The following is a 27,403-nucleotide window of genomic DNA, read 5'->3' as shown; positions in this document are numbered from 1 at the left end:
AAAATAACTCCATTTGCATTACTGATTTTACTACAGATAATGGATGGGAGCAAAGGAGTATCAACGATCAACGTCTGCTTTGTTCCTTCAGTATGCAAAAAGTTAATCAGCCCAATCCATTAAATGCAGTCCACATTTAGGTACCATAGTACAAAGTCCACAAAAAATGTCTTTCACTGGGGCCAACATAATGCACTTTGCAATGTGCTAACTTTCTACATGCTCTGCTATGTGGAGATCCTTCTGCTACTCCTCCAATTCTGGGGAAATGTCTATTTTAAACCTTCTTTCCGGTGAAATTACATACAGTTAACAACTTTAAATTATCCACAGCAGAGTTCTCTGTTTTAAAGGTTAATAGCATAATAGGGACTGGATATAAAACTGATTGGGCCTCTTTAATTATGCTTCCTTCATTTTAATGAAATCCCAAAGGGAAACCAGAACTAAAAGTTACTTCTCTCGGTGTCAGAGTGACTTAAAAATGAAAGAAGAAGCAGTTGCACTACCTGAAGTATTTAATGTGACTGTTTTGTGCTCCTCTGCCCAGTTTTTCCAAAGCATAGCTCGTTTCTCATTTCTGCAAACCGATATCCACCTCCTGCTAATGCAACGGGTTTTCCAACACAGCTAGTATAAATATGTATAATCAATATATAGATATATAGTTTGCATATAAATATATAAATATCCAACAACACACTTCAGAAGCTGCAAAAAAATATTTTTACAGCTATAATGCAGTTGCCCATGAGCACTGAGGTGTGAATCTTGAAGGCCGGTTAAGATATTGGCAACCACATGGGAAAGAGGAAACACTCCTCATGGTGGTATCTTCTCCAAAATGCTGAGAATTTTATATGCTGTTGCTCATGGCCAGATAAAGGATTTCCTTATGAAAATTTGCCTGTGCATTTACCAGATGAAACAGATTAAGAAAGCTGCTGTCTTCCTCATCGTGCTCCCCTAAGTGAAATAAACAAGAGGTAAAAAAAAAAAGACATACTTTTATGGAAACAGATTTTGCAGAATCTGCTTAAAATGTGCAAGCCTGTGGACTATTCTTAGTGGCCACCCTAACTGTGCTATATTAGTGATGTGTGACAGCATTGATTGCATTGTTATAAACATTTAGTGGCAAGTGGCAAGCCAATAGCTCACGCTGCTACATATTCATAGTGATTGGGTAGCAGATATTAAGTTTTAATTTATTTTTCACTTCTGCAGTGTGAAGCCATTTAGAGAATTACACATTTATAAGGACACTCAACTCTGGGTGCTCACAGAGCTTAATTTGAGCTAGGACTAGAAACTGGGTTGTTCCTTTTTTTTTTTTAAACACAGGTTGAAAACTGCAGGAGTCCAACTTCAATATTTTGAATAAAAACCCAATGATGATCAAGGGTGAATTTGTTTTTCAAAAAGACAAGGAAGTAGAACAGAAGAGAATACAATCACAAATCCGAAGCACAAAAACAAATATATGTTCTGTTAGCTGCCCTGAGGGCCAGACAACACAATGTATGAAACACATTGCTGTGGGTCTGCCCCCCACTCCCAGTAAAGTAATAACTATGAGCTCAGGATTGGGAACACTGAAGGTGCAGAGAGGGTTTTAGATTTTCACAATGCAGCCCTGATAAAAATCACTCCCTGGAGATTGTTCGCTATTTGCCCTTGCTATTGTCTCTCCATGACAGCGCTGCACACAAGTCAAATAGCAGCCTCACTAATGTGGTCCAAAGGAAAGCAGAGCAAGATGTTTGGCACCAGCTTGGCTGCAGGAGTTGCCAGAAGGAGGCGTACAAAAACATTACAATTATTATCATTAATTGCGTAATTAAGAACATAAAAACGACTTTAAATGATATTTTGGAGTATGCTAAAGAGGAACCCTAAACTCAGGAAGACGTTTTATCAGAATATAGAATCACAGAGTTAGAGAGTTGAGGAAGATTTTGAAGGGCAAAAAAAAAATCCCTGGAAATTTGTAGCTACAGCATCCCTTATAGGGGACCATCCAACCTCTGCTCTAGGGCTGCCATATGTCCTGATTACTGGGTTTTCCTATAAAACAATTAACAATTTTGGGGTCTTCCTAAGAAAAGAAAAGAAAAGAAAAAGCTCAACAACCTTCAGTGTGTCCTGGTTTTTACTTTTGGCAACCCTAAAAACCTCTTATGTCTATGATCTAGCAAAGCTGCTACGTGTGCTATCTGTCTAACAGAGCTCTCACTTCAGAGCTCAGCCAAGCAGCCTTGAGACAATGCATTAAGTGAAACTATTTCCTGCACCTAGACTACCTAATTTGTGTGAAAGGCTATCGGGCATTTGTGAATTTACATGGAGCAGAGGCACCCAGTGAAACTAGCTGACAGGGACAAGCAGTAATTAAAGAAATGAGCAGGTGACAACGGTTCTGCTACCTGTAGGATTTCTTACCCGATATCACTGACTGCAGTGCGTCCATGATAATGTGTGCAAAAGAATTCTCCACGCCTTGCAGGAAGTTGTTCCTTTCACCCGGAGTACTGAAAACCTTGCAGACTTTCTGCATCATTTTAACAGCCCAATCCATGCAGTAGTGGTCCTTCTCACATACCTAGCACAAGAACAGAAAATATTAATGACCGTTCCATTGATGGGACGGACAGCAGTTGTTGATCTTTGCTTCCTCCCTTTTCACTTCAAAACATCAGTGATGGGGAATCTATGGCCTGCAGATTGGCCCATCAGCCTGTTTTGCGAAACCATGTCCACCTTTCCTGTGCTTGACGTCATATATGACATCAGGCACAGGAAAGTTCAAGCCATGGCTAAAAGGAAGATGTGTTCTCTAAGTGTACTGCCAATTCTTCCTTTGCAGCCAAAGGTCAGCACTTTCTGTAAATTTAATAATATTATACCCAGCATTGCTACAGTGCTTTCAAATGTTCAAAGTGATTTACATAATCTTTACAACAACCCTGTGAGGTAGACTGATATGATTATCTTCATGTCGTAGAATAAAGGGCCACTGAGTGAGGTCACGACAGAAGTGAGACCAAGAGCTTTCCGATTCATAGCCCAGTTTTTTAGCCACTGTACCATGCTAGCTCTCAGCAGGGATTGGTTTGCTCAGTCTTGCATGAAAAGCGGTATCTACCCTCTTCTTCTGTGCAACAATTGAAGGTACAGAAGTCTGTCATCCCCACACCCCGCTGCATTTGCTTGCCTGACAGAAAAAAGCAGAAAGATGCACTTGTTATCTGTACTAATTTGCCAGACATCACAGTGTAGCTCTGACACATATTGTAATGCAGGCAAAATGTGTTAGATGCAGGGCATTTTGACACATTTTTCATGTGTGTGTGTGTGTGTTGGTTGTGTGTGTGTCTGGTGTGCAGATTCCAACTAACCTAAATGGGAACCAGGCTATTAAGAGAGTAAAATGTAGCTGCAAAACCCAAATGAATTATTTCTCCAAAGTGTGTTGTACAAAACAAATGCTTTCCCTACTTAAGAGCAAAATCGTGCAGTGGGCAATACGCAAAGCGACATACTTGCGATGCTGCCATAGAAACACCCTAAGGCAGGATAATTAGCCTTGCAGTATTCACAGAGATAATATTAAACTGTCTCTTTCAAAACTTTGCTGCAATTTTGTTAATTTTGGCAAGTAGCCTGAACACTGTAATAGAAAAGCTGGTGCAAAAGGGCCAAATTAAGATGACATTAAACGTCTCTAGTTTTGTCTTCTTCTAAATAACAGGCAACAGAGAGGGAGAAGATAGTAATTAGGATCAATACTGTAGGTCATAAGGAAGAAGTTATCCCACCTGCTGTGGTCTTAATAGAAATCTCTCTCTCTCACACACACCCACACCCACACACACCCACACACACGAGCTATTGGGCCTGGGAGGCAGCTTCCTTTGAGGCCATTTTCTTCCCATGCCAAACAACAGTTTCAAGGAGGAGGTGTTTAATCAAGACTGTGGTGGAGTGGGAAGTGTTGGCTCCTCCCCCCCCAATGCTATTGTGTCAATCATTTCTCCCCATCCCTGGCCATTCATAGCGGCCAGCTCCTAGGATCCAAGGTCCCTTCGCTCACCCCCCCTAAAAGATTTGAGGGGGTCGCCCCTCCAAAGTTGATGGCCATTGCCATTAAAATTGTGTGTGTGTGTTGCATCATGTGATTGATTGTGTGGGGTAGGGCTTACCTGCTGCCCCCCCAATATTTTATTCAAGTTGGCACCCCTGGCACCCATTATTTTAAAGAAAAAGTAGCCATTAAATGCAATAGTGCAGTTAACACCATGATTAACAACTGCAGCTCAGAGGTAGAGCATATGTTTTGCACACAGAAGTTTCTCCCACTCCAGGTTCAATCTCTGGTGTCTTGAGGAAGGACTGGGTAAAAAAAAAAAAAACCAAAACAGCCTGGAACTCTGGAGAACTTCTGCCAGCCACTGCCAACGATACCGGGGTATGTGAATGTTCTGACTTGGTATAAGGCAGCTTGCTGTCATGTTTCTATGGACAATGAGTCTGGCTCTTTTTGATATGCCTTAATTTTTGAAAAAGGTACTACGAGAGAAGGAAAGTTGCCTGTTCATTGCTACTCACCAAAGCCAGGAAAACCACCAGCCTTGCCAGTTCGATAGCTCGACCGTTCACAGCTTTACTAGCCATAAAAGTGAAGCAGATATTGTTTCCGCACAAGATAAGGAGCCGGGCACTGTTTTCCAGAAGCCAGTCACGGGGAACCACTGTTATAAAAGTAAGATTATTATTTTTAAGACAAAGTATTTTAAAAATACGTCTTCAACTTTTTTTAAAAAACTGCCTTTGTTAGTTGTATTTCCTCAAGATACAATACAGCACCAATAAAGTACATCTAACCAACAAATCAGATAATAAAAAATATGAGCTACAAAACCAACCAGCTTCTCAGCCAAGCAAGAAAATGCCAAAATCCCAAAAAAACCTGGAACAATCTACTGCAGAGAGTAAATAGAATCTAGCACCTCTCTGTCTCCTTTTACAGTTGTACTTCAGGTTGAGCGCTTTTGAGAAAGCATTACTTCTGGGTTTCACCGCTTGGGCATACGGTCAAAAGGACGTCACGTGCATGCGCGGAACCAGTGAAGACTCAGATTGCATTCGCTTCAGGATGTGAATGGGGCTCTGGAACGGATCCCGTTCGTATCCAGAGGTACCACTGTACTATTAAATAAGGCAGACTTCATCAAACTGGTGTTCTCTAGATGCTTTCCTACATCTTCCAGCCAGCATCTCCTACTTTATCTGTGTCCAGATCCCCATCTCCCCCTGTGAATGGAGAAAACACATGATGGCCCCGCTGCACCCAGTTTGGCCCTCGGAGCCAATCTGCGTAGTCAGCGAGTCATTCCGAATTGCGAGTAGCATGTATCTTGGCTGAGTGGGTGCACATTGCAAGACGGCTGTGTTATTGCTTCACCTTGTGCCGACATTTTAAGTTTCCCAGTTTGTGGCCACAGCTTATTGAACCACTGCCAAGTAATTGGGGGGCATGCCAAACTATAGGTCTGGGCACATACTGAAATGTCATGTTCAGTGAAATTATCCTGCCATCCAAGCAAAACACTCAGTCTAGACAGAGTCAATTCACAATTCATCACCAGCCCTGAGTCATGTGAACTGGCTCTGAATGTGGCTACGTCATAATCTTCCGGATTCTTAGGAGAATGAGTAGAAGAAAGGCAGTACTGTACCTGAAAGTTCATCCAACAAACTGATGACATCATCTGCCGTCCACTCTTTTGCTTCTGTGTCATACAGTAGTTTAATGGCATCTGCCAACCCTTTCAAACTGGTTTCGTCTGCTGGACCGTCAGTCGTTTTCTGCCAAACCACATGCCCTGAATTACATTAAGGACAACAGTAACTCAGTAGAGGTGACTGCACAGCACCCTAAACACAGACACACATCAACATTGTGGGGTTAGGACTGTGGCAAAATTACCACAACTCTTTTAAAAGTTAAGTAGTATTATAACTAATATTTTAATCCCCCCCTAAAATGGATTGGAAATATAGAAGATAAATGTTGAATTAGGGTGAGGTACCATATGTGGGTTACGCGGGTGGCGTGTGGTCTAAACCATTGAGCCTAAGGCTTGCCAATTGGAGTGAGCTCCCACTGCTCAGTCCCAGCTCCTGCCAACCTAGCAGTTCGAAAGCACGTCAAAGTGCAAGTAGATAAATAGGAACCACTCCGGTGGGAAGGTACCGTATTTTTCGCACCATAGGACGCACTTTTCCCCCTCCAAAAAATGGGAAATGTGTGTGCGTCCTATGGTGCGAATGCAGGCTTTCGCTGAAGCCTGGAGAGTGAGACTTTCCTGTTGGTTTCTGCTTTCTTCTCTGTGCAGCGAAGTGCTTGTCACGAGACAGGTTGTTTACATTCCACAGAGTCTGTACTGTTGGGTTTCTCACGGGAATGGAGACTGGATGTGACGTACACTGGTTTCCTGTTTTTCACTGCTCTTTGCAGTTTCAGTTCGTGATTCTCTCCGTGCTTTAGAGGAGAGATGACGCTTTCTCTGCTCCGGCAGAGGGAAAATGTTTTTCTGTAACTTACCAGCTTTGAACTGTAAATAAAGTAGTATAGAGCATGTTGGCTCATACTTCTCATCATTCCGCTGTGCACTGGACACTGCTTATCTCCAACATTTGGTTCCGGGCCCAGAAAAATGCAGTGTTTTGAGAATGGACTTCAGAAGTCGGGCTCCTGGCAAAGGAACAAAGGAGCAAAGAGGATCGGAATGCAGAGAGACGGAACGCACGGTATCTGCTCTGCGCGTCAAAATGATTGATGAAGGTATGTGCTACTGCTCCGGGCAGCCTGCCAGCTTCTAATTAATGGCTTTAAGGCTGGACTTTGAACTTTTAAAGCCGTTTTCCACGGCACAAGCGTAGTGGCTTGGATGGCTGGGAAAGTGAAAGTAACTTTGAATTTGCCTTTGGAATGAGGTTTGAAGCAGCTGTACACAGACACAGCTTGTATAAAGCAGTCTGATTTAAAGCAGCAGAGATGACGCAGAAGGCGAATGCCAGAGTCATGATGGCCCTTCAGGATGCTTTTGGGATTCCTAAGCTCAATAAGAAAAACTATGCGGACTGGGTTTTGTATGCAGAGGCAATTCTGCGGAAAGAGGGTCTGTTTGAGGTGATTACAGACAACCCCCCAGCTCCAGTTACAAATGCATGGGAAGCTAAGGATTCCAAAGCAAGGGGAACTCTTACGTTGATAGTATCCCCAGAAGAGCTCTGTCTATTGCATGATAAGACCTCAGCCAGAGAAATTTGGGACGCTCTGAGAGAGGCTCACTTGAGGACAGAAGCTGGATCCACTATGTTTTACTTTAACAAGCTGCATAATATGGCTCTTGCTGAAGGTGGAGATGTGCGTATACATCTGATGGAGATGCAGAATCTGAGACATGAGCTGCAACAGAGAGGACTCAACTTTCCAGAGGCTGTGTATTCCTTCATGATACTACAATCTTTGGGTTCAGGTTGGGAGTCTGTTGCGACTCAGATTGCTGTACAGCCAACTGCTCAGCTGACAGTGGACTATGTTACTGCCGTGATATTGAATGAAGCGGATCGCCGCGGTGCTAGCTGCATCAACAAGGGGGAGACTTCACAGTCGTCATCCCATAGTGCAGTGGAACCACCAGATGGCGCCAAAGCTTTGAAGGCAGTGAAATGCTACTCGTGTGGACGTCTAGGCCATATGAAGAGGGAATGCAAATATCCCAGGGCCAAGACAGAGCAGCGCAGCGAAAGCTCATCGCGTGGAAAAGGCCAGAGCAAAGGCAAAGGTCCGGTGTCCAGGACAACGCAGCACAAGGCAATGGTCTCACGCTACGCTCCAAAGGTTGCAGAGGTTGCGGAGGTTGCAGAGGTCCAGAAGACGTCTAGATCTTTCTTCGTTGTTGATTCAGCTGCAACGCATCACATGTGCAACGATAAGCGACTGTTCGTGTCTTTTACACCGCAGGAAGGTGCGATTCACCAGGCGGATGACCACACAATCCCCAGTAAAGGCTACGGAACTGTTGTTCTTCACAGTTTGGACTTATCGATACAGGATGTGCTTTATGTGCCGGATGCGAAACATAATCTGCTCAGCGTTGGACAGCTGATTGAGAAGAAAATTGACGTTTCCTTTAAGAACAAGAGATGCATCATCACTAAGAAAAATGATTATCAATTGTATGCTGAATTTGTTGATCGTTTGTTTCTTTTGTATTATGATGATGTTGTGCAGGATGACACTTGTTGCATTGCAGGTTCTAACAAAAGTTTGCATGCAGAATGTATTCACGATTTTCATCGAAAATTTGGTCATTTGCATTTTGAGGCAGTATCTAAAATGCCTGCCTTGGTTGAAGGTATGACTATTAAACCCTGCAGGTACCATATGAAGTGCAAGGCATGCGCAGCAAACAAGGTGAAAATGGCTGCGAAAGGTAAGGTGTCTAGTAGGCAAGCTACAGAACCATACCAAATTATTCATGCTGATTTGGTTGGACCACTAGCGCCCTCTTTGGGTGGAAATAGGTACTTCATGGTTCTTATTGATGCATTTTCCAGGTATATTTTTGTGTATAATCTCAAGCAGAAATCAGAGGCTTTTCCTAGGTTCAAGGAATTCTGTGCTTGGTTGGGAAATGTGCATGGTAAGAAGATGAAAATTCTTTTCACTGACCGGGGGGGAGAATTCACTTCTCAGCAGTTTGAAGCTTTTCTGGCTGAGAAAGGAATTCAACACGATTTGTCTAGTCCTCGCTCGCCATGGCAGAATGGACTTGCGGAACGAGCAAATCAGACATTGCTTCAAGGGTTAAAAACCTTGCTGCATGATGCAAGTCTTCCAGAGAGTTATTGGGCCGAAGCTCTCTCATGTTTCACTTACAGTTATAATCGCAGGTTATCTTCAGCGATTGGTTGTACCCCCTATGAGAAGATGTTTGGCAAGAAGCCATACATCAAACACATGAAAATTTTTGGTTCGGACATGTGGGTTCACTCACCACAAAACTCCAAGTTAGACAAGCGTGGATTGCATGGTATCTTTCTAGGTTATCAGAAAGGGTCTTACAGAATAATGATGACTGACTCTAAGGAAATTAAGCTCACAAGAAGTGTTGAGTACAATGCCAAGTGGGGGGAGAATGTGGGAATTTTCCAATGTTATCCTGATGACAGTGATGAGACTGAGGATAGTCAAAAGCAACCGCAACAACCCACACCCACTGATGAAGGTTCTGATTCTGAGTCTGAAACTGAATCAGATGATTCAGAGGATTTCAAGAGTGCGAAAGCCTCTATGCGACCCTCTGAAAGCTCTGATCAAGAATTGGAGGAACCATTGTTCACAATAGGTCGTTTTTCTCCTAAGAAGGAAGAGGAGAGTGTTGAAGACTTAAGGCTAATTCGTAGGTCACAGAGAGCCACAAAAGGCAGACCTCCAAAGAGATTTGCTGATGAGTTTGCTAAGATTGCAGTAACAGCTGTTAAAAGCTCCAAGAAGGTTTTTGAACCTTCAAGTTTCCAAGAAATCCAGGATTTGGATTCAAAGGAAGCTGAGCCGTGGTTAAATGCCATGAAGGCTGAGCTTGATTCCTTGGAAAGGAACAAAACATGGGAGCTTGTTCCAGTAGTTCCAGGAATGAAACTGCTTGGAAGCAAATGGGTCTTCAAAGCGAAGACTGATCAAAATGGCAAGATAGTCAGACACAAAGCTAGATTGGTAGCCAGAGGATTTGCTCAGGTACCAGGTGAAGACTATCATGAGACCTACTCACCTACTGTGAGGTATGAGAGCATTAGGCTTATGCTCAAGCTAGCTGCAGAAGAAAATCTACACATTAGTCACCATGATGTGAATACAGCTTTTCTGTACGGATCTCTAAATGAACAACTTTATATGCTTCCACCTGATGGCGTACAGGTAAAACAGGGATTTGTTTGTGCTCTGAAAAAGTCCCTTTATGGTCTCAAACAAAGTGCACGGTGTTGGCACACAAAACTCACTGAAGTATTGTTTTCTCTAGGTTTTAAGCAAGGGAAATCTGATCCATGTGTATTTGTCAAAGAGGAGGGGCAAAAGAAACTGTATTGTTTGTTTTATGTTGATGATCTTTTATTCTTTTGGAAAGATGTCACAATGTACAATAACGCCCTAGCTCAATTGAAAGAGCACTTTGACATGAAAGATCTTGGTGAGGTAAACAACTACCTATCTCTGGAAATAGAGAGAGATCAAGATGGTAACATTCTAGTACACCAGTCACGGAAAATTGCTGATGTGTTAAGCAAACTAAACCTGATGGATGCTAACCCTGTAGACACACCGATGACAACAGGTTATCAGGTAGATGACACTGAAGAAGCATTTTCTGACACTACACTGTACAGAAGTGTGCTAGGCAAGCTAAACTTCATTGCCAGATGTTCAAGACCAGACATTGCTGTTAGCTGTAATTTGCTAAGCAGACAAGTCAACAATCCTACTGTTAAGGATTGGAAAGCTCTGAAACGCATAGCGCGGTATTTGAAAGGCACTATGCATTACAGACTGAGATTTAACAATCAGAAGTCTGGTGGTCTTGAGATATTTGCAGATGCAAGTTTTGGGAGTGACACTACAGACAGGAAAAGTACGTCTGGAGTTTGCTATAAGTACAATCAGGGTCTATTTGATTGGTCATGCAAGAAGCAAACAACAGTTAGCTTAAGTACTTGTGAAGCTGAACTGAATGCACTGTCTTATTCACTTAAAGATTGTGAATGGTTGTTACAATTGTGCAAAGATATAAAAATTCCTGTCAAATGTCCAATCCAGGTTTACCAGGACAACAAAGCATGTTTGGCTTTGCTAAATTCTGAAGGTTGTAAGCAAAGCACGAAGCACTTGCAATTGAAGTTGCAACATGCTAGGGAACGTATTCAGAAGGGACTCGTAACAGTGTCCTATATGCCAGGTAATGAAATTCCTGCTGATGTATTGTCCAAGATTGTATCAAGGGATCAACACTGTACCTATGTGCAGAAGTTGGGTTTGTACTGATATTGTACGAACACGCTGCCCAGAGATGTTCACAGAAAGGGGGAGGATGTTGGTTTCTGCTTTCTTCTCTGTGCAGCGAAGTGCTTGTCACGAGACAGGTTGTTTACATTCCACAGAGTCTGTACTGTTGGGTTTCTCACGGGAATGGAGACTGGATGTGACGTACACTGGTTTCCTGTTTTTCACTGCTCTTTGCAGTTTCAGTTCGTGATTCTCTCCGTGCTTTAGAGGAGAGATGACGCTTTCTCTGCTCCGGCAGAGGGAAAATGTTTTTCTGTAACTTACCAGCTTTGAACTGTAAATAAAGTAGTATAGAGCATGTTGGCTCATACTTCTCATCATTCCGCTGTGCACTGGACACTGCTTATCTCCAACATTTCCTGCATGTTGAAGCCTGGCTTCGCGGACCTCTCCGCAAGCAGCGGGAGTGCTCCCACGGCTTGCAGAGAGCTGCCTGTTTGGGGGCTGGGGTCGGGGAAAGCTCGAGCTTCCCCCGCCCCAGCCCCCTGCGCCTGGGGGAAAAATAATTTCCCCCCCTTTATTTCCCCCCCAAAAAACTGGGTGCGCCCTATGGTCCGGTGCGCCCTATGGTGCGAAAAATACGGTAACCGGTGTTTCCATGCACTGCTCTGGTTCACCAGAAGCGGCTTAATCATGCTGGCCACATGACCCGGAAAAACTTTCTGCGGACATTGCCTACCAATGCTTTGGTGTCAGGTACAATTGACAGCACTTGCTTTTTGACGCGAGGTGACTTTGTTAAGTTTCCTGCAAAACTGACATGAGGGAGCAGTAGTCTATGGGCATGGAGAAGCACTGCTGTAAACTAGACACTGTATTTTGGAAAAAAGAAACATAGCTGTGTAAGAAGACACAGATGGGAAATAATATGGTGGAGGGGTGAAATGACAGAAAAACTAATCTTTCCTCACACTAAACTGTGAAAATCTGTCAAGCACTTTCTTTACTAGCTGAGGCAGGCCAAGTCTGGGGGCAATGTGTAAGATGGTGCCTTCCTTGCAAATGCCAAGGTTCATCAATCAAATTGTGCCTTTCTCTTCTCCTAAGGAGAGGGCATGAAACAATTACAATGCCTGTCTACTGCAGCATAAAAGGTTAGAAGCTGGTTCCACACCTAACAAGGGCAGTCTCTTCAACAAGAATGATGTAAATCAGAATACTTTCATGATGCTTTCCCTAATACAGTGGTAACCTCAGGTTACATACGCTTCAGGTTACAGACTCTGCTAACCCAGAAATAGTACCTCAAGTTAAGAACTTTGCTCCAGGATGAGAACAGAAATTGCACGGCGGCAGCAGGAGGCCCCATTAGCTAAAGTGGTGCTTCAGATTAAGAACAGTTTCAGGTTAAGAACGGACCTCCAGAACAAATTAAGTACGTAACCAGAAGTACCACTGTACACTCAGGACTTCTTGCAATTGCTATAAAATTTTAGGGTGCGCGCACACACACACAGAGCTGACACACAATCCACAGAAAACCAATCCTTCTCCCTCCAAAATTTAGGAAATATTCCCTGAAAAAAATTATACATTGTTTTAGCACACAGAACAATCTTGGTTCTCCTAATGACTCTAAATATTTCCTCTGCAGAAGAGAAACCTTTCCCAATAATTCTTTCTCTTCTAAATACTTCAAATCCTGCCTTACGGGCATATTTTGTATATGAATAGGGTGGTCCGGTGACCTGGGTTCAAGAACTAAAGTATTTACCATCTCAAAAGAATGGCCAGACTGCCCAGGTAATGCAATCACTAAAACATTATCAGGTATCCTGGCAGACAGGAGAGAAGCCACACACTCAAATTTCTCTGGTAGACCTACCTCTTTCTGTGATGCATGCATGATGCTTTTTGGGTGGTCTTTGGCTAAGGGATTGGACAATGTCTAATGTCTTAAAAGGGGCTTGCACATCTTTGTTCTGGGTCTTTCACCTCCTTGCAAGGGGGGGGGGAGGGACTTTGTTGCAACAGAAAAATAAAGATCTGCCTTGCTTTCCCTGAATCCTGCCTCCAGCCATTCTTCTCTGACCCATCATGGACTTAGGGGAATCAAAGTCCCTTGGGGAGTTGGACAGCAAAAGCCAACCCCAATTCTTTCTGCAACAAAACATTTGGAATTGCATAGGCAGAATTTACAGATAGCCTACCCATATATTTCTACCTATGTTATAGATTCTGTGCCTTATTACTTAAAACAGCTTACCATCCAAGTTAGAAGCAGGCCCAAACAGTATATATAGTAACCGGGCTTGATTTACCATAGGCCATGGCTTTAAAATACGCGTCAGCCAAAATGCCGAATCACTCCGATGAATCCAATGGTTCAAAAGAACACTGCGGCAAAAGATCCTTATCCTCAGCTCCAGTTTTCGGGCACTTCCTAAGACATTAAATCAACATGTTGGAATCAGCCTTGGTACAGAATAGCCTGGTTTTACATTGCTGCAAATAATAGCAGAAAGTGAATTCTACAGACTCAGGCTGCAAGAACATTACTGGCTTAAAACACAGCTAGCTCACAAAATCATAGAATCGTAGAGTAGGAAGGGATCGCAAGGGTCATCCAGTCCACCCCCCTGCAACGCAACCTCAGTTTCGATTGAAGCTGGCTTGGGGGAAATGCAGGAAAAGGCATCATTCTGTAAGAAGCAACAGGGCTAATGCAGATAGATATGGTTTGTGGCTAATGTTGTGTATATAAGGTAAAGGGACCCTTAACCATTAGGTCCAGTCGTGACTGACTCTGGGGTTGCAGCGCTGATCTCGCTTTATTGGCCAAGGGAGCCGGTGTACAGCTTCCGGGTCATGTGGCCAGCATGACTAAGCTGCTTCTGGCGAACCAGAGCAATGACGGAAACGCCATTTACCTTCCCGCCAGAGTAGTACCTATTTATCTACTTGAACTTTGACATGCTTTCAAACTGCTAGGTTGGCAGGAGCTGGGACCGAGCAACAGGAGCTCACCCCATCGCGGGGATTCGAACCACCGACCTTCTGATTGGCAAGTCCTAGGCTCTGTGGTTTAACCCACAGCGCCATCCACGTCCCAATGTTGTGTATATACCGCTTCCTAAAACAGGGGGGGGGGCACACTGGATGCAAAATAAATGGGAGTGTGTACAAAGTCTCAGAATCAAGGATCTTGCCCTTGCCTCGATGCCTTCTGAATTCAGAGGAAGAGGGTTGTAGGACACCATTCTCCCTCACACGGTGTATTTACCAGGTTTGCTGCCGACAACTGTCTGTACTCTCCGGGGTAAATTGCTCAACTCACAGAGGAAGTTATAAACCCGATGACATTCTAATTCATCCCAACCTGCTGTTAAAGTCTGAAAACGTTACAGAGAAAAACAAAAGTAGATACATAAAGATCACCAAATCACTTTGATAGGTCCAACATCTCTTAGCTATGTATATATTTTTTGTGTACAGTATTCTAATATGACTCAGTACTGAGCTCTAGTTGCCTGACTCTACTGTCTTTGGGAGGGAGGCAATGAAATTAATGCAAGCAGCCAGGGGGAAGTAGCAGAAGTAGAGGGCTGACAGGGGAGACAGATACTAATCCTCCAAAGATGAAGAGCTGCATCAAATACCTGGGAGGCAGTGAAAGAGTTATAGCTCTGCCTTTACCAACAACAGGAAGAGAATGAAACCTCAGACAGTAAAAGTATAAAGCCATAGAGCGAACTCTTTGTTGCAGAGAGAATATCACACCTTCAAAAGGGAGTTGAGGCTCCTACAAGTAATTTGAGAGCTGGGAACAAGGTAAAAAGGTAAAGGGACCCCTGACCATTAGGTCCAGTCGTGGCCGACTCTGGGGTTGTGGCGCTCATCTCGCTTTATTGGCCGAGGGTGCAGGTGTACAGCTTCTGGGTCATGTGGCCAGCATGTGGCCAGCATTCTGGCGAACCAGAGCAGCTCACGGAAACGCCATTTAGCTTCCCACCAGAGTGGTACCTATTTATCTACTCGCACTTTGACGTGCTTTCCAACTGCTAAGTTGGCAGGAGCAGGGACTGAGCAACGGGACCTCACCCCATCGCAGGGATTCAAACCGCCGACCTTCTGATCGGCAAGTCCTAGGCTCTGTGGTTTAACCCACAGAGCCACCCACCTCCCGCGGGAACAGGGTAGGGGGGCCGTATATCCACATAGTAATGCCAGTGGTAAAATTAAGATTCCCAGGACAGATGGAGGCATATTTTTTGTCCATTCCAGAACCTCACAGTCACAAATTCAGGTCAGAAGGATTTTGGAATTCTGCCTGGGTCAGAGGAATGTGCCACAACGTAGGCACCGGCAGATATTCCTTGTCGACCTCCCCGCTGCTACTCCCAGCAGATAAGCAGGCGAGGTCTCGGCGATTCTTCCCAGATGTGAGAAGAACACACCGTTCCTTCTCTCTCCCCTTTGGTATCCCCAGGGAGGGGAAAGAAGCAGACAGAAATCTATTTACATCCTTTATTTCTGTCTCTTACATCAGTACAGAGAAACATGTCTGCACTCAACAGCAGTAAGAATCAAACTCCACCCATGTACTTCCAGTACGATCATATGACACACACACTGAGCTAACATCCAGTGCTCAGTACAGAATGGACTGCTCCTTTGTTCCCATGGCAACAGTCACAAACATCCTGTTTGGCTTTCCACCCACAAGCAGCTGACTGAGCTGCTAGAGCCTTTGCTTGCTGCTGCATTGGTGCTTTATGGTAACAAAGGATTCCCTCGTGACACTCATTTAAAGCAAATTTTACAGTGTGCACCAATATTTCCAAATTACTTCTTGAAAAATGAAGTATTGGGTATTTTCCCCATGGGAGCACCCTCAGTGATATCTAACAATCCAGTTCTCCCTCTTTCTGTCACACAGTGATTCGGAGAAATGAATGGAATAACACTGACTTCTGCTTATGATTTCTATGACACATCAGTGCAATTAACATTTTGGAAAATAACAGACAACCTCTCTGCTAACTCATATTTTTATCTGTGATGACCAAAAATAGGAACTACAGGTGAAAACCAAGTCCCCAAAACTTTGTTTAGTTTCAAAGCAACCACGGAACCCAAATGCTTTTCTCCCTTAAAGTATCCTTTACCTGTAAAAATACTCCGTAACACTGTAGTCCTAAACAATGAAATGGATCTGAGCAGCCACTAAATTTAAAACAGGAAATCTATAAAGATAAAAGAGGGGTGGAACCTTCAATTTACTAGGCATTTTAGGAAGCATAAGGCAATTTGCATGTGCAGATGTACAAAGGTGGGTTTTTAAAAAAGCTGTTATGCTTACTTCTGAAAGTATCTTGTGTATGTACTTCAATCTCTCCTTTGTAGGTAGCAATAAAGTACACCTTTTTAACAACAGGCCTGCAAAGAAAGAAAAAAGCACACAAGAATATTTTGAAATATTGCTGTTAGGAGCCAGAAGCCCGTTTATTTAATAAACTAAATAATAGGCTACACACTGTTAATAGACAGCTAGTTAGGATAGTCAGATGACAATGACTTTTCTTCTTCTGTTTCCAGTAAATTATTTCCTGAACTACCCTTCCCACTCTAAGCTTCCTTGCTTTTCTGCTGTCACTATACTTCCTTCTTTCTTTCTGATCCTCCTACTCACTCAATTTTTTCTAATCCTACTACTCACTCAGAACTGTGTCCTTCTTTCAGGATTGAAGTTTTTGAGCTTTTTTTAGTATTTACGTTTTTGAGCTTTTTTGGGGATTGAACTGCCACAGGGTGGGCCAGATTAGGCCCCGAAAAGGACTTTGGACATGCCTGACTTAGGCCCTCTGAGCAGGACAGCACTGACTGCTCCATACAGCCTCTCTGGCACACAACAGGTATTACACAAATGTTTATTATTAGCATTGCTAGTTGTAAATTGATTTAGTTTCATTTACTTAAAATGACTGTTTGGACTTAAAGCCACATCAGCTGGATAAAATGAAAGTGTTCCAGATTAATTGGTTTATAGATCAGTCTATAAAGCTGAAATCCTTTGAGGCCTCTGCCAACTTTGGCTCCTTGTGTTGAGACTTGCACATCAAAGCACCTCAGAAACGGTTGTTGTTTTTAAAAGGTCATGTAAATAGCATTTCAAGCCTTGCAAGAGAGGTTGTGTCTACTGTAAAGTGACAGCTACTAAAAATATTTACATTAAAAAGAAATACAATAGAATCTGAAAGTACACTGTGGGGAACTCAGCTACCCTTGTCCATCATGGAAAGAAGAGCTTTTGACTTTCTTCCAAGCCATGTTAGAGGATATATTATTCTGAATTATTATGGCATAGCACACAAGGAAGCAACAACAGAGTTGTTTTTTGATGTAGAATTTGGAACAGCTTGTTTGTAGTAGAGGGAAAATATTTCTCAGCCAGTGGAAACTTATGGTTTAAATTTTTATTTTAAAAAACTAGGTCAACAGTGTATTGTTCAGGAAAACTGGTAGCGAATTCTGAGTGGGAATGCTGGAAATATATTTGGGGGACAGACAAAGAAGGCTGAGGGATGAAAGTGTAAAAGAGCTTTTTTGCTCATTCAGCTGCTGAAACAGAGAACTAATGCCACGTAAGGGCTAAGGACTTGGAACATAGTCCTTTGTCCTGTGTTCATATCCCTGCTTAGCTATAAAACTCACTTGGTGACCATTTTGCTATTCCAGAAGGAGCAAATTTTGATCATTTTGTAGTGCTGTTTCCCCTGGCCGCCAGCCATGTGCCTGGGGCTGATGGGATTTGGAGTCCAACAACATCTGGAGGGCCCAGATAATTGTAACTTTTTGTGTACAGTTCTAGTTGCCTTATCTGAAAAAGGGTATTGTAGAGCTGCAAAGGTTTCAGAAAACAGCAATGAAAAGAACACCTAGGGCGTTTTCCTTATTATTTTTTTTAAGACAAGAGAGGACATGATAAAGGTGTATAATATTATGCATATTGTGGAGAAAATAGCTAGAAACTCTTCTATCTCTAACATAGTACTGGAACCCAGGGCCATTCAGTGAAGTTGAATGTTGGAAGATTCTGGGCAGACAAAAGAAAGTACACCACACATTGTAAAGTATGGAAATTGCTCCCACAAGTTATAGTGGTGGTCACCAACTTGGAGGGCTTTAAGAGATGATTAGCGAATTCATGTTGTATGAGGCTATGTTCTACCTCCACTGGGACTCATAAACAAGGGAGAGCGCCATTATATTCATGCCCTGCTTATGGGCTTCTCATATAGGCATCTGGTCAGTCACAGTGAGAACAGATTGCAGAACTAGACGGGCCTTGGGCTTGATCCAGCAAGGCTCTTCTTGTGTTCCTTTTGTAGAAGCCATCTTTCAAAAGTGGGAAACTTGGGTTGCTGTGACCATCACAGACTTGCTGAACTACATGGGCATTATTCAATTCCTAACTTGTACATGGAACTGATTCCGTTTTTGCAGGATGCAGCAAGTGTATGTTACTACTAATGATGTAGAGGCCATATTGACTCTGGTCCTGGAAACCTGCTCCTAGCCTTCCAGGCCTTTCCCCAACTAGACTGGGAGAGTGGGGCCCTGACTGACTCCAGCTACAAAAGCTGAGGCTGCGGAAAATATTCTTGGACTGGGGTGTTGTTGCATGGGTGCTGTTGCAGGAGGGCAGGGGGAAGTTGTTGCTTTTACTGAATTTTTTTTGTATCTTTATTTTAGATCTCATGATTCATGTGGAAATTGTTCGATTTGATGTTTTATTTATTGTTTATGACTACTTTTGTTACGTTGTCATTATCTATTTTTTCATGTTATAAGCCACCTTGAGCTTGGCTTGAAGTATGGAAAAATAAAATTATGTATGTATGCATGTATTGTATGCAGTAGAAAGTATTAAAAAGAACTACTGTCCTCCTTTTTTGGGTCTTTCATTGTAAACCAAAGAAATTTCCAGCAAAAGTCTTTGAGACTTGAGATTTATGCTCATCCGTTGAGAAACGAACCCTTGTTCACTATATGACTGAAACTGGATCTGGATTACTTGCCATAGAGAAATTACCCTCCTATCCTGCTCAATAATATTTCCCTGTTATTTTAAAAGGATTCAATTTGTATCTATGTTCTTATTCTCCAGTTAACCAGGATCTTGAATCCTGGCTTCTTTTTATTTGATTGAAATCTATTTTTGTGTCCCTGGAATAAAAATAAAATAAAAAATATGATTGTTGTCACCTAAGGATTTGTAGTGTTCTAGCATGGAGGATCCTTTCCTACAGCCAGATAGCTCAGGATTATGAAAGTCCTGCCGCAAAAGTCTTCGGTTTCCTGTAGGAGTTGAGATGTAATTAATAAGGCGGCTGCTGATAGTCTTTGATACCATGCTTAGCATGCTGATATCCTTCACTGAATAAAAGGAGGAAAAGGAAAAGAAAAAACACACACAACCATGAGCCCTTATTCTCTAGAAAAACATTGTTGCTTATCAAGTCAATAATTCACTTTATCTTAGACAAAGGTTGGCCTGAGGATTCATTGTGGCCTCCAGTGACTTAGTATCAGACCTTTAGAGCTCAGCTAATTTTCCCCATCACAAGACACAGGCAAATAGCTCTTTTGCCCTTTCCTCTCACCCATATGAGGTTCAACAGAAACATTTTCCCAGAATGCTTATTATGAACTTCAGGATGCTGACTATTCCAAGATTACTGTTGCTCTTACAAATTAGTTGACAAGCTGGGCTCACAAGGTGCTTTGCTCCCCTTGTTGCTGCACTGCTGGGAAAGAAGCCCTGAGGAGCAAGCCAAGGAAAAACTTTTGCTTGTTTCCTGGCAGTTCAGCAGGAGCAAGGAATGAGTGAAGCACCTGCAACTAGCATGCCACTCGCTCACATTAAAACACAGTTTATTTTAACTATGTTTTAATGTGATATGTGAACTAGGTCAATGAGAATACACAATTTAATCATGTGACTAAATAAGTCCTTCTGTTTCCATTGTTCAGGCTGTGAGTGCTACTGCTTATATATAGTCAAAATGGCGCAAGAATAAAAGGGACACAGGGGACCCACAGCAAGTGGGGAGGCAAGTAATTGTTTCTGACCTTGCACAACCCTGAGTACTTTTCAACTCCATAAAAGCCCCTTCTGCGCACTGCATAAGATACCGGTATATATGTACAGCAGGCAGGGGTGGGGACATTTTTCATCCCAAGGGCCACATTCTTTTGTGGGCAAGTTTCTGGGGGCCACATACCGGGGGTGGCCAGGACCAGATGCAAGAGTGGGCAGAGCAATGGGCACACCTCTTACCTTTGTACAGTAGGTTACATTCCGGCCATGCAAAAGTCAGAGATTTCTATACCCACATATACCACACACCTCCCCATTCTCTTTCCAGGTAAGCAAGCGGCATTGCCACAGCTAAAGGCACATTCCAGCCAGGCAAAAGGAGTCAAAGAGGATGTGGGAAAGAGTTCCTAGGGCTGAACCAAGAAACTGAAGGACCACATTTGGTTCCAAGGCCTGAGGTTCCCCTGATGTATAGGCCAGGAGTTTACAGTATAAACTAGGAGTTAACATTTTTTAAAAAACAATGTAGGCACTCTATACTGAGAGGTAAAAACACATACAGTGGTACATTGGTTTACGAACTTAATCCGTTCTGGAAGTCCGTTCTTAAACCAAAGCGTTCTTAAACCATAGCAGCGGGGGACTCAATTTACAAATGGAACACACACAACAGGAAGCGGAACACGTTCTGCTTCCAAGGCAAAGTTCACAAACCAAAACACCTACTTCTGGGTTTGCCGCGTTCTTAATCCAAGTTGTTCATAAACTAAGCTGTTCTTAAACCAAGGTACCACTGTATTAGTCCCAAAAACTTGAACAGCAGCATAGGGGCAATGAGTCCCGAACTAAAACAAGCCAAAGAAGTATACCACAGGACCACTGGTACAAAATATTCTGCATCTCAATAAATAACATATCGCCACTGTCAATTATAAATGAGCAGCCTCGCCTGATAAACCAGACATAGTGGCTTGCCACATAGGAACTGGAAGCTAATGTGGTATGCTACATTTGGCAAGTGGGGTAGAGCTTTTGTAGCAGATACATCACAAAGCCTCAAATTCTCACCTGGCAGATATTCTAAAACCATCTGAAAGATTTCTAAGGGGAGTGCTTTGAAATCCCCAAGGGTTGACAGAGATGGAGAATCTGCATCCAGGGTGCTGCTAAACCTGCTGGAACGACGGTAGCTTCGTCGATATTTCTGGTTTGGAATCAAGGTATAGCTGGTTCTTGCAGGATATGTCATCCTTCTTCCTTGGTTCATTAATCTAGCCTGAAAAGCGGGAGGGAAATCCACAGTATAGAGATAAGGAAAATGAAATCCACAGGAAAATTGAAAGGAACAATGAGCTCAAGGACTATAAAATGGCATGATTGGTATATATTACACAAACAGGGTAAATGTTGAATTTTATAAGTATAATATACAACACATCAATCATCCTTCCAAATCTATGAGTCGTTTTCTAACATCTACTGTTGTCATACATAAATGTGACGTCTCTGAAGTACTGGCAGTTCTTTGTTTTATAGCCAGAAGCTTTTACATTTATTTCCTCTAATCTGGAGAATCACAAGAGCAGCAAATATGTAGCAATAAGCTCACTTCTACACTTACAGGCATGGAGTGGGCCATTCCATGTCAAGCGATCCAAAGACTTTTACATTACCATTTTATTTTGCTTTCAGTTTCAGTTTCCTAAAAGTAGTACTGTATAAGAGAAGGTCCCAGATCTCAGTTTATTTTTTATCTCATCCCGTTACGAGGGTTTGAAATGTCAAAAAATTGACAATTTTGGCCTTGTTGGACTACACGAAAACCTTAAAAGCTCAGCCCAGAATTGAGATATTTCAAAATTAAAAATACAAATCTCTTCAGAACTTCATGGGCTTTAATATGATATGGCACGTGATGGACTTACTTTAAATTTTAAAGTTACATAATTTAAAATTTTAAAAAGTGTTTTAAAAAGTGATGTGATTAAACATTTTCATGAGCTTCCTGCAAAATTTCATCTTTGGGATATCAGTGGAATCACATTAAAATACATCTATTTTTTACATACATGTTGGCCTTATTGGGTTCTATTTAGGATAAATGGCTCTTCCTGGAGTAAAATATAACAGAATAAACAAGACTTCAAACCTATGACCAATATGGATTTACCATCATTATACTCTAGGCCTCTAGAAAACCTGCTTAGTCAAGACAGGAGTCTAGAAAAATGTTTTGCACAACATTTCAATCATCATAATAAATGATGTTGTTTGTGCATATATCTGATTTATTCATAGAAAAGAAACCATAAACATTCAATATTTCTGACTTCTTTTCTGTCTCTAAATGACTTGTAAATTCTCACAGCTTGAGAACCTATATTTGTTCCAGTAACAGTGCACAGATAATTTTTGAGCCCTTGCACTTTTTGTTTTCTTCTTCTTTTGCAAAATATGCCTCAACAGAAGTACAATATTTGACGGCAGCGTCATTTTTTTTTGGCAGATCTTTTTCTCTAGGTATTTTCTTTTCTTTTCTTTTTTCCAACAGGGTATTTTGGATTCAAATGATCCAATTTCCCTCCAAATAAAGGCTAAAACCTCCAAAGGTAGTCGGGTAGTGGCATCTCAGTAAGAATACCCAAACTTGGCAAAAGCCGTGATTCGAATCCCCTTGATGGGGTGAGCTCCTGTTCCTTTGTCCCAGCTTCTGCCATCCTAGCAGTTTGAAAGCATACCAGTGCAAGTAGATAAATAGGTACCACTACGGCAGGAAGGTAAACGGCATTTCTGTGTGCTCTGGCACTAATCACGCTCCTCTGTGTGCCAGTAGCGGTTTAGTCATGCTGGCCACATGACCAGGAAAGCTGTCTCTGGATAAAAGCTGGCTCCCTCGGCCTGAAGCAAGATGAGCGCTGCAACCCCATAGTCGCCTTTGACTGGACTTAACCATCCAGGGGTCCTTTACCTTTACATATTCCAGAAAGGCACTCAGTCTGCATGATTTATTTACTGTGTTAAAGCAGAAATCCCATCTATGGAAGTTTACTCCGATTGAACTTAGTGTGATTTAACATGTGCCATCCTAAAAACACTTGATAAAAAATATTGACCTGAGTAAACTTGCTGGAATTCGGCAGGTAGGCTGTATAAAGGAACTTCAAAATAAGGAATACAAAAGTTAACTTCTTAACTCACAGCCTTGGGAATAACTGGAGAAACTCCAAAGTTTATCTTTGGATTAGAAGATACATACCACCACCTAGCTCCAACAACACCATATTTGCCCAAGTAATAAAATGTTGTTGTTTTTTAAAGATTGCTATGCTGCTTCCTAGTTAAACACTCTCAAAGAAGGTTACAACCAATTAAATATAGCATACAAAATATAAATGCAGCCTAAAACAACCTATCTTTAAAACACAAACAAAGCAACTAGAAAAGAACAATCAATACTCCTTGATTTTGGAGTGAACACTCCTTTAAAGAGCTCTTTCCCCCAGCCCAGCTTCCTGGATGAGAGGTGAGGTGTCCAGGACAGCTTTACTGACCAGGGATTTCAGAGGTATGGTGTCACTGTTAAGAAGACCCCGTCCTGTTCACTGCTAACCATACCTCATTAGGGATGGTATACTCAACAAAGTCTCCACTAATGACTTTGATGAAAAGAGGAAGGTAGAAAATTAGGAGAGAAGGTGCCCCTTCGTATTACCCTGACCAAGACTGTTTAAGGCTTTAAAAGTCAACAACAGTACTTTGAATTGTGCCAAGAAATATACTGGCAGCAGACATACGAAGATTGGTCTCTGAGGCCATTCCTCAACAGTAACCTGGGTGCTACATTTTAGATCGGTTAAAGTTTCTGGACAGTCTTCAAAGGCAGACCCACGTCAAATGCATTACGGAAATAAAATTTTGACGTTATTATATAATTTAGAAGGTATGTTAGATGGTGACACAAGCATTATAATATGGGAAAGAGAACAGTTGATGCACCAAACTTAACAAGAAAAAAGCACTCTGGACAGAAACTGTCAAGCTATAACGCTGGATCCATGAACACTGAAGTGCTGTAAGAACAGGTTGCCCACTCACACTCAAATTGACAGGTTCACCTACCGTTAACTGGTTCACCTACCGTCAACAGCTCAGTCTTAGCTGGATAGAACTGCTTTTTATTGGCCTTTATCCAGCTCATTATTAACTCCAGACAACTTGTTCAGGGATTCCAGCACCACCTTGCGAAGAACTGAGGAAGAAATAACAGATTATCATCAGCCTATTGCTGGCAATGAACTCCAAATCCTCAAATTGCATTTCTCAACACCTTCATGTACATGTTGAATAAGGTGGAAGAAAATACGAAACCTTGCAGCAACACAAGGGTCATCTCCCATAGGGCCGAGCAACTGTCTCCAGTCACCTTGTGGAATCTACCTGGCAGATAAGAGTAGAATCATGGTCAAATTTAGACAAGTAATTCAGAAAGATATAATAGATTATACTGAAAACTGTCAATACAGCAGTCCAGAACAATAAAAATGGAGACAACAATAAAGATTCTATTATAGACTGTAAATACATGTGAGAAGCAAGGTATAATATTTCATTTTTGTAAATGTTTAAGATCTGTCACTCTGTTGATTTTTTTAAAAATTGCTGCCTTCCTGTTCTCAACACATTCTAGTTTTAAGTCTGTATTTCTGTATCCAAAAGTAGAGCCCTTGGCCCACATTAAATACTATCAGAACCTGTGGCAATTCTTCGTTTTGACACAAACCCGCGATAATGTTTGCCTTCTCTGAAGTGAGGCACACACACACACACACCTCAGCCCTCTGTAGCATCCCATGAAGCCCTTGCAACAGAACCTGTCAGATCGCGAAGACAGATTTACGACACCTGAAAATAAACGTACATACCAATGTTCAGTGAGTCTCAGTTTAATGCTGTGTTGTGCACAGAGCAGCAATTTGAACCGGCATCTCTCATATTCAAATCCCACCCTCTTGGCCCTCACAGGTGGATAAAATGAGATGAGGATATGCCAAATTCAGTTACAATAAGATACAAAGAGAGAGAGAGAGATAAACCTGCTTTAGCTACTTTAACCCTATTTTAGCTGCGTCTCACCCAGTGTGGCTAAAGATAAAAACCTTCAGTTTTGTGTGAGGCAAAGCATATAGACATGCCATAGTAGCGGGGGAGGGGACACCTAGGCCTACTGCCTCAATTTAAAATTGCAGCAATCTATTTTGGGCTATTTTTAAAAAAAAGAATTAGTATTTCACTTTGCAGAGTATTAATGACGGTATTATGGGAGTTTAGGTTTTCTCCGCATATGTCGTTTATCTTAGGGAAAAAATCGAAGGGTGCTCTGTTAAAATATGGCATCTGCCTGCCTGTCAGAATTGTCAGAGTAATAAAACGCTTGTATTCAGAATTAATGAAGTGTTATGAGGAATAACAGCAGCTGTGTTGGTTCCACAGAGCAATAAACAGAGTGAGCGAGAGGCTGCTTTTTATAATTCATGCATTTCCGAGCTTCTTTTTTTCCTTGATTTTGAACATTCCCTCATGGATTTTATTTTTATTTTAATTTTTATAAGTGAACCACTAGCGAATTTGAAATACCCAAATTTCCACTAATAGATAGATTGCTGTGGGATGAAATATCCTCCCATCCGCCAAAGCATCCATTTTCCAGGCATATTTGAATCAGACTCATTTAAATACGATTTAGCATCCATAACGTTTTACTTCTCCTCATTCTGAGAATGCTCTGTACATAACTTTTTGTTTGTTTGTTTCCACCCCCCACTTCCCTCCCCCCCAAGGTGTTCCTACATACAAAAAGGTGGTCCTGTCAAAAGATAACACAACTGTGTGCGCCTGCGTTTATAAAAGCATGGCACGCCCTCATTTACCACAGGAATGTCCTTTCTCTCAGTAGCAGAGCCGAATTAGTTAAGCCCCTTTATAACATCTTTTCAAACTTCCCGCTTTCCCGCCACATACGGGGAATCAGAGATCTCCCGCCTTCCTGTCTGATCACGCCCCCTAACCCTGAATACTTTGTTTTGCAGCGTTTTATATAATGTTAATTAAACACACACCTTCCCCTTCGGCTTGGGACTCCTTCCCCGCCCTCCTTCCTCCCAAGCCGTGCGTGAATTTGGCGCGCTCATTTGTATGCATGCCGCCGGGGGAACACCTGTGTCGCTTCCCTACAGGAGTAATTCACGAGGAGCGGGCTCGGCTCTTTGCAAAAAGGGCGCCAAAAGCGACGGCGGCCTCCTCCTTCCCTTGAGATATGTGAGACTGGGAAGGAGTGACAGGAGTTTAAAGTCCTGCCTTAGCGACACTTTCCCGTGTCAGGTTATCTCAGCCTCGCCTCTCACATATTTGAGGCGAGAAGGGATGAATCCTGATTCCTGACACATAAAGGCGTGGGAGAAAGGACTTCTCCAGAGCAGAGGGCTGCGTTTCCTGACGGGTCGAGAATCTCGTTTTTCCTTTGTTTTCTATTAAAAAACGTACACATATTGCATATATTATATTGCATATATTGCATGCATGCATGGGTATACATACACACACACAAACACACATATTGCATATATAGTGCTTTTTTCTGGGGGTTCACAGGGGTATGCATACCCCCAAACATTTTGCGAGTCTTTGTACTTTTGTCCATTTACTGTATTTCTTTTTCCCAATTTGAACTATAAAATGGTGGTTTTCTTGAGTCAAAATGAGAGTACCCCATAACATATACATACATACATACATACATATATATATATATATATATGCACAATGTGTGTGCGTGCACACACACACAATATATGCGCATATATATATGAGTATGAGTGGCAAGTGAGCAGGGCAGGATGTTGAAAGTCCCTCATGCTACCTGTTAGTGTAAAAGGGTCTCTTCCAACAGCAGCAGCAGCAAAAAGTCCTCTGCATTTCTATTGCTGGCTGGCTGTGCACGGGTGACAACTTGAATAAAATATCAGGGCTGGTGAGCCCCACACCACTTAATCACATGTCACGGTGCATGCACGCTACAGTGGTACCTCAGGTTACATACGCTTCAGGTTGCAGACTCCGCTAACCCAGAAATAGTACCTCGGGTTAAGAACTTTGCTTCAGGATGAGAACAGAAATCGTGCTCCCGCGGCGCGGCAGCAGCGGGAGGCCCCATTAGCTAAAGTGGTGCTTCAGGT

General features: G+C 42.4%; 1 protein-coding gene across 18 annotated transcripts; it reads right to left on the bottom strand.

The window, feature by feature from the left end:
• Positions 1 to 500: 500 nt before the first annotated feature.
• On the bottom strand, positions 501 to 26,593 carry FBXO47 (F-box protein 47). Of its 18 annotated transcripts, none has more exons than XM_081884202.1 (13): positions 26,288 to 26,593; positions 24,540 to 24,608; positions 24,291 to 24,420; positions 21,240 to 21,447; positions 19,337 to 19,507; positions 16,431 to 16,507; positions 16,237 to 16,314; positions 14,352 to 14,460; positions 13,335 to 13,511; positions 5,739 to 5,885; positions 4,609 to 4,751; positions 2,443 to 2,602; positions 501 to 966 (listed from the first exon to the last, which is right to left on the bottom strand). In XM_081884202.1, the coding sequence occupies exons 4-13, from the start codon at positions 21,436 to 21,438 to the stop codon at positions 857 to 859; spliced, it is 1,371 nt and encodes a 456-aa protein (XP_081740328.1). In that variant the 5' UTR covers positions 21,439 to 21,447; positions 24,291 to 24,420; positions 24,540 to 24,608; positions 26,288 to 26,593; the 3' UTR covers positions 501 to 856. The 18 variants fall into 18 exon arrangements, with proteins under 18 accessions (XP_081740328.1, XP_081740332.1, XP_081740322.1 ...); XM_081884206.1 differs by having other exon boundaries at positions 24,310 to 24,420; positions 26,288 to 26,590; XM_081884196.1 differs by having other exon boundaries at positions 24,310 to 24,420; positions 24,540 to 24,604; positions 26,288 to 26,312.
• Positions 26,594 to 27,403: the final 810 nt, after the last annotated feature.

Source organism: Podarcis melisellensis (genome assembly GCF_964234715.1).
Source record: "Podarcis melisellensis genome assembly, chromosome: 13".
NCBI classification, from domain to species: Eukaryota; Metazoa; Chordata; class Lepidosauria; order Squamata; family Lacertidae; genus Podarcis; species Podarcis melisellensis.
Note: the sequence above shows the minus strand (reverse complement) of the source record. Positions and strands in the feature narration are given on the sequence as shown.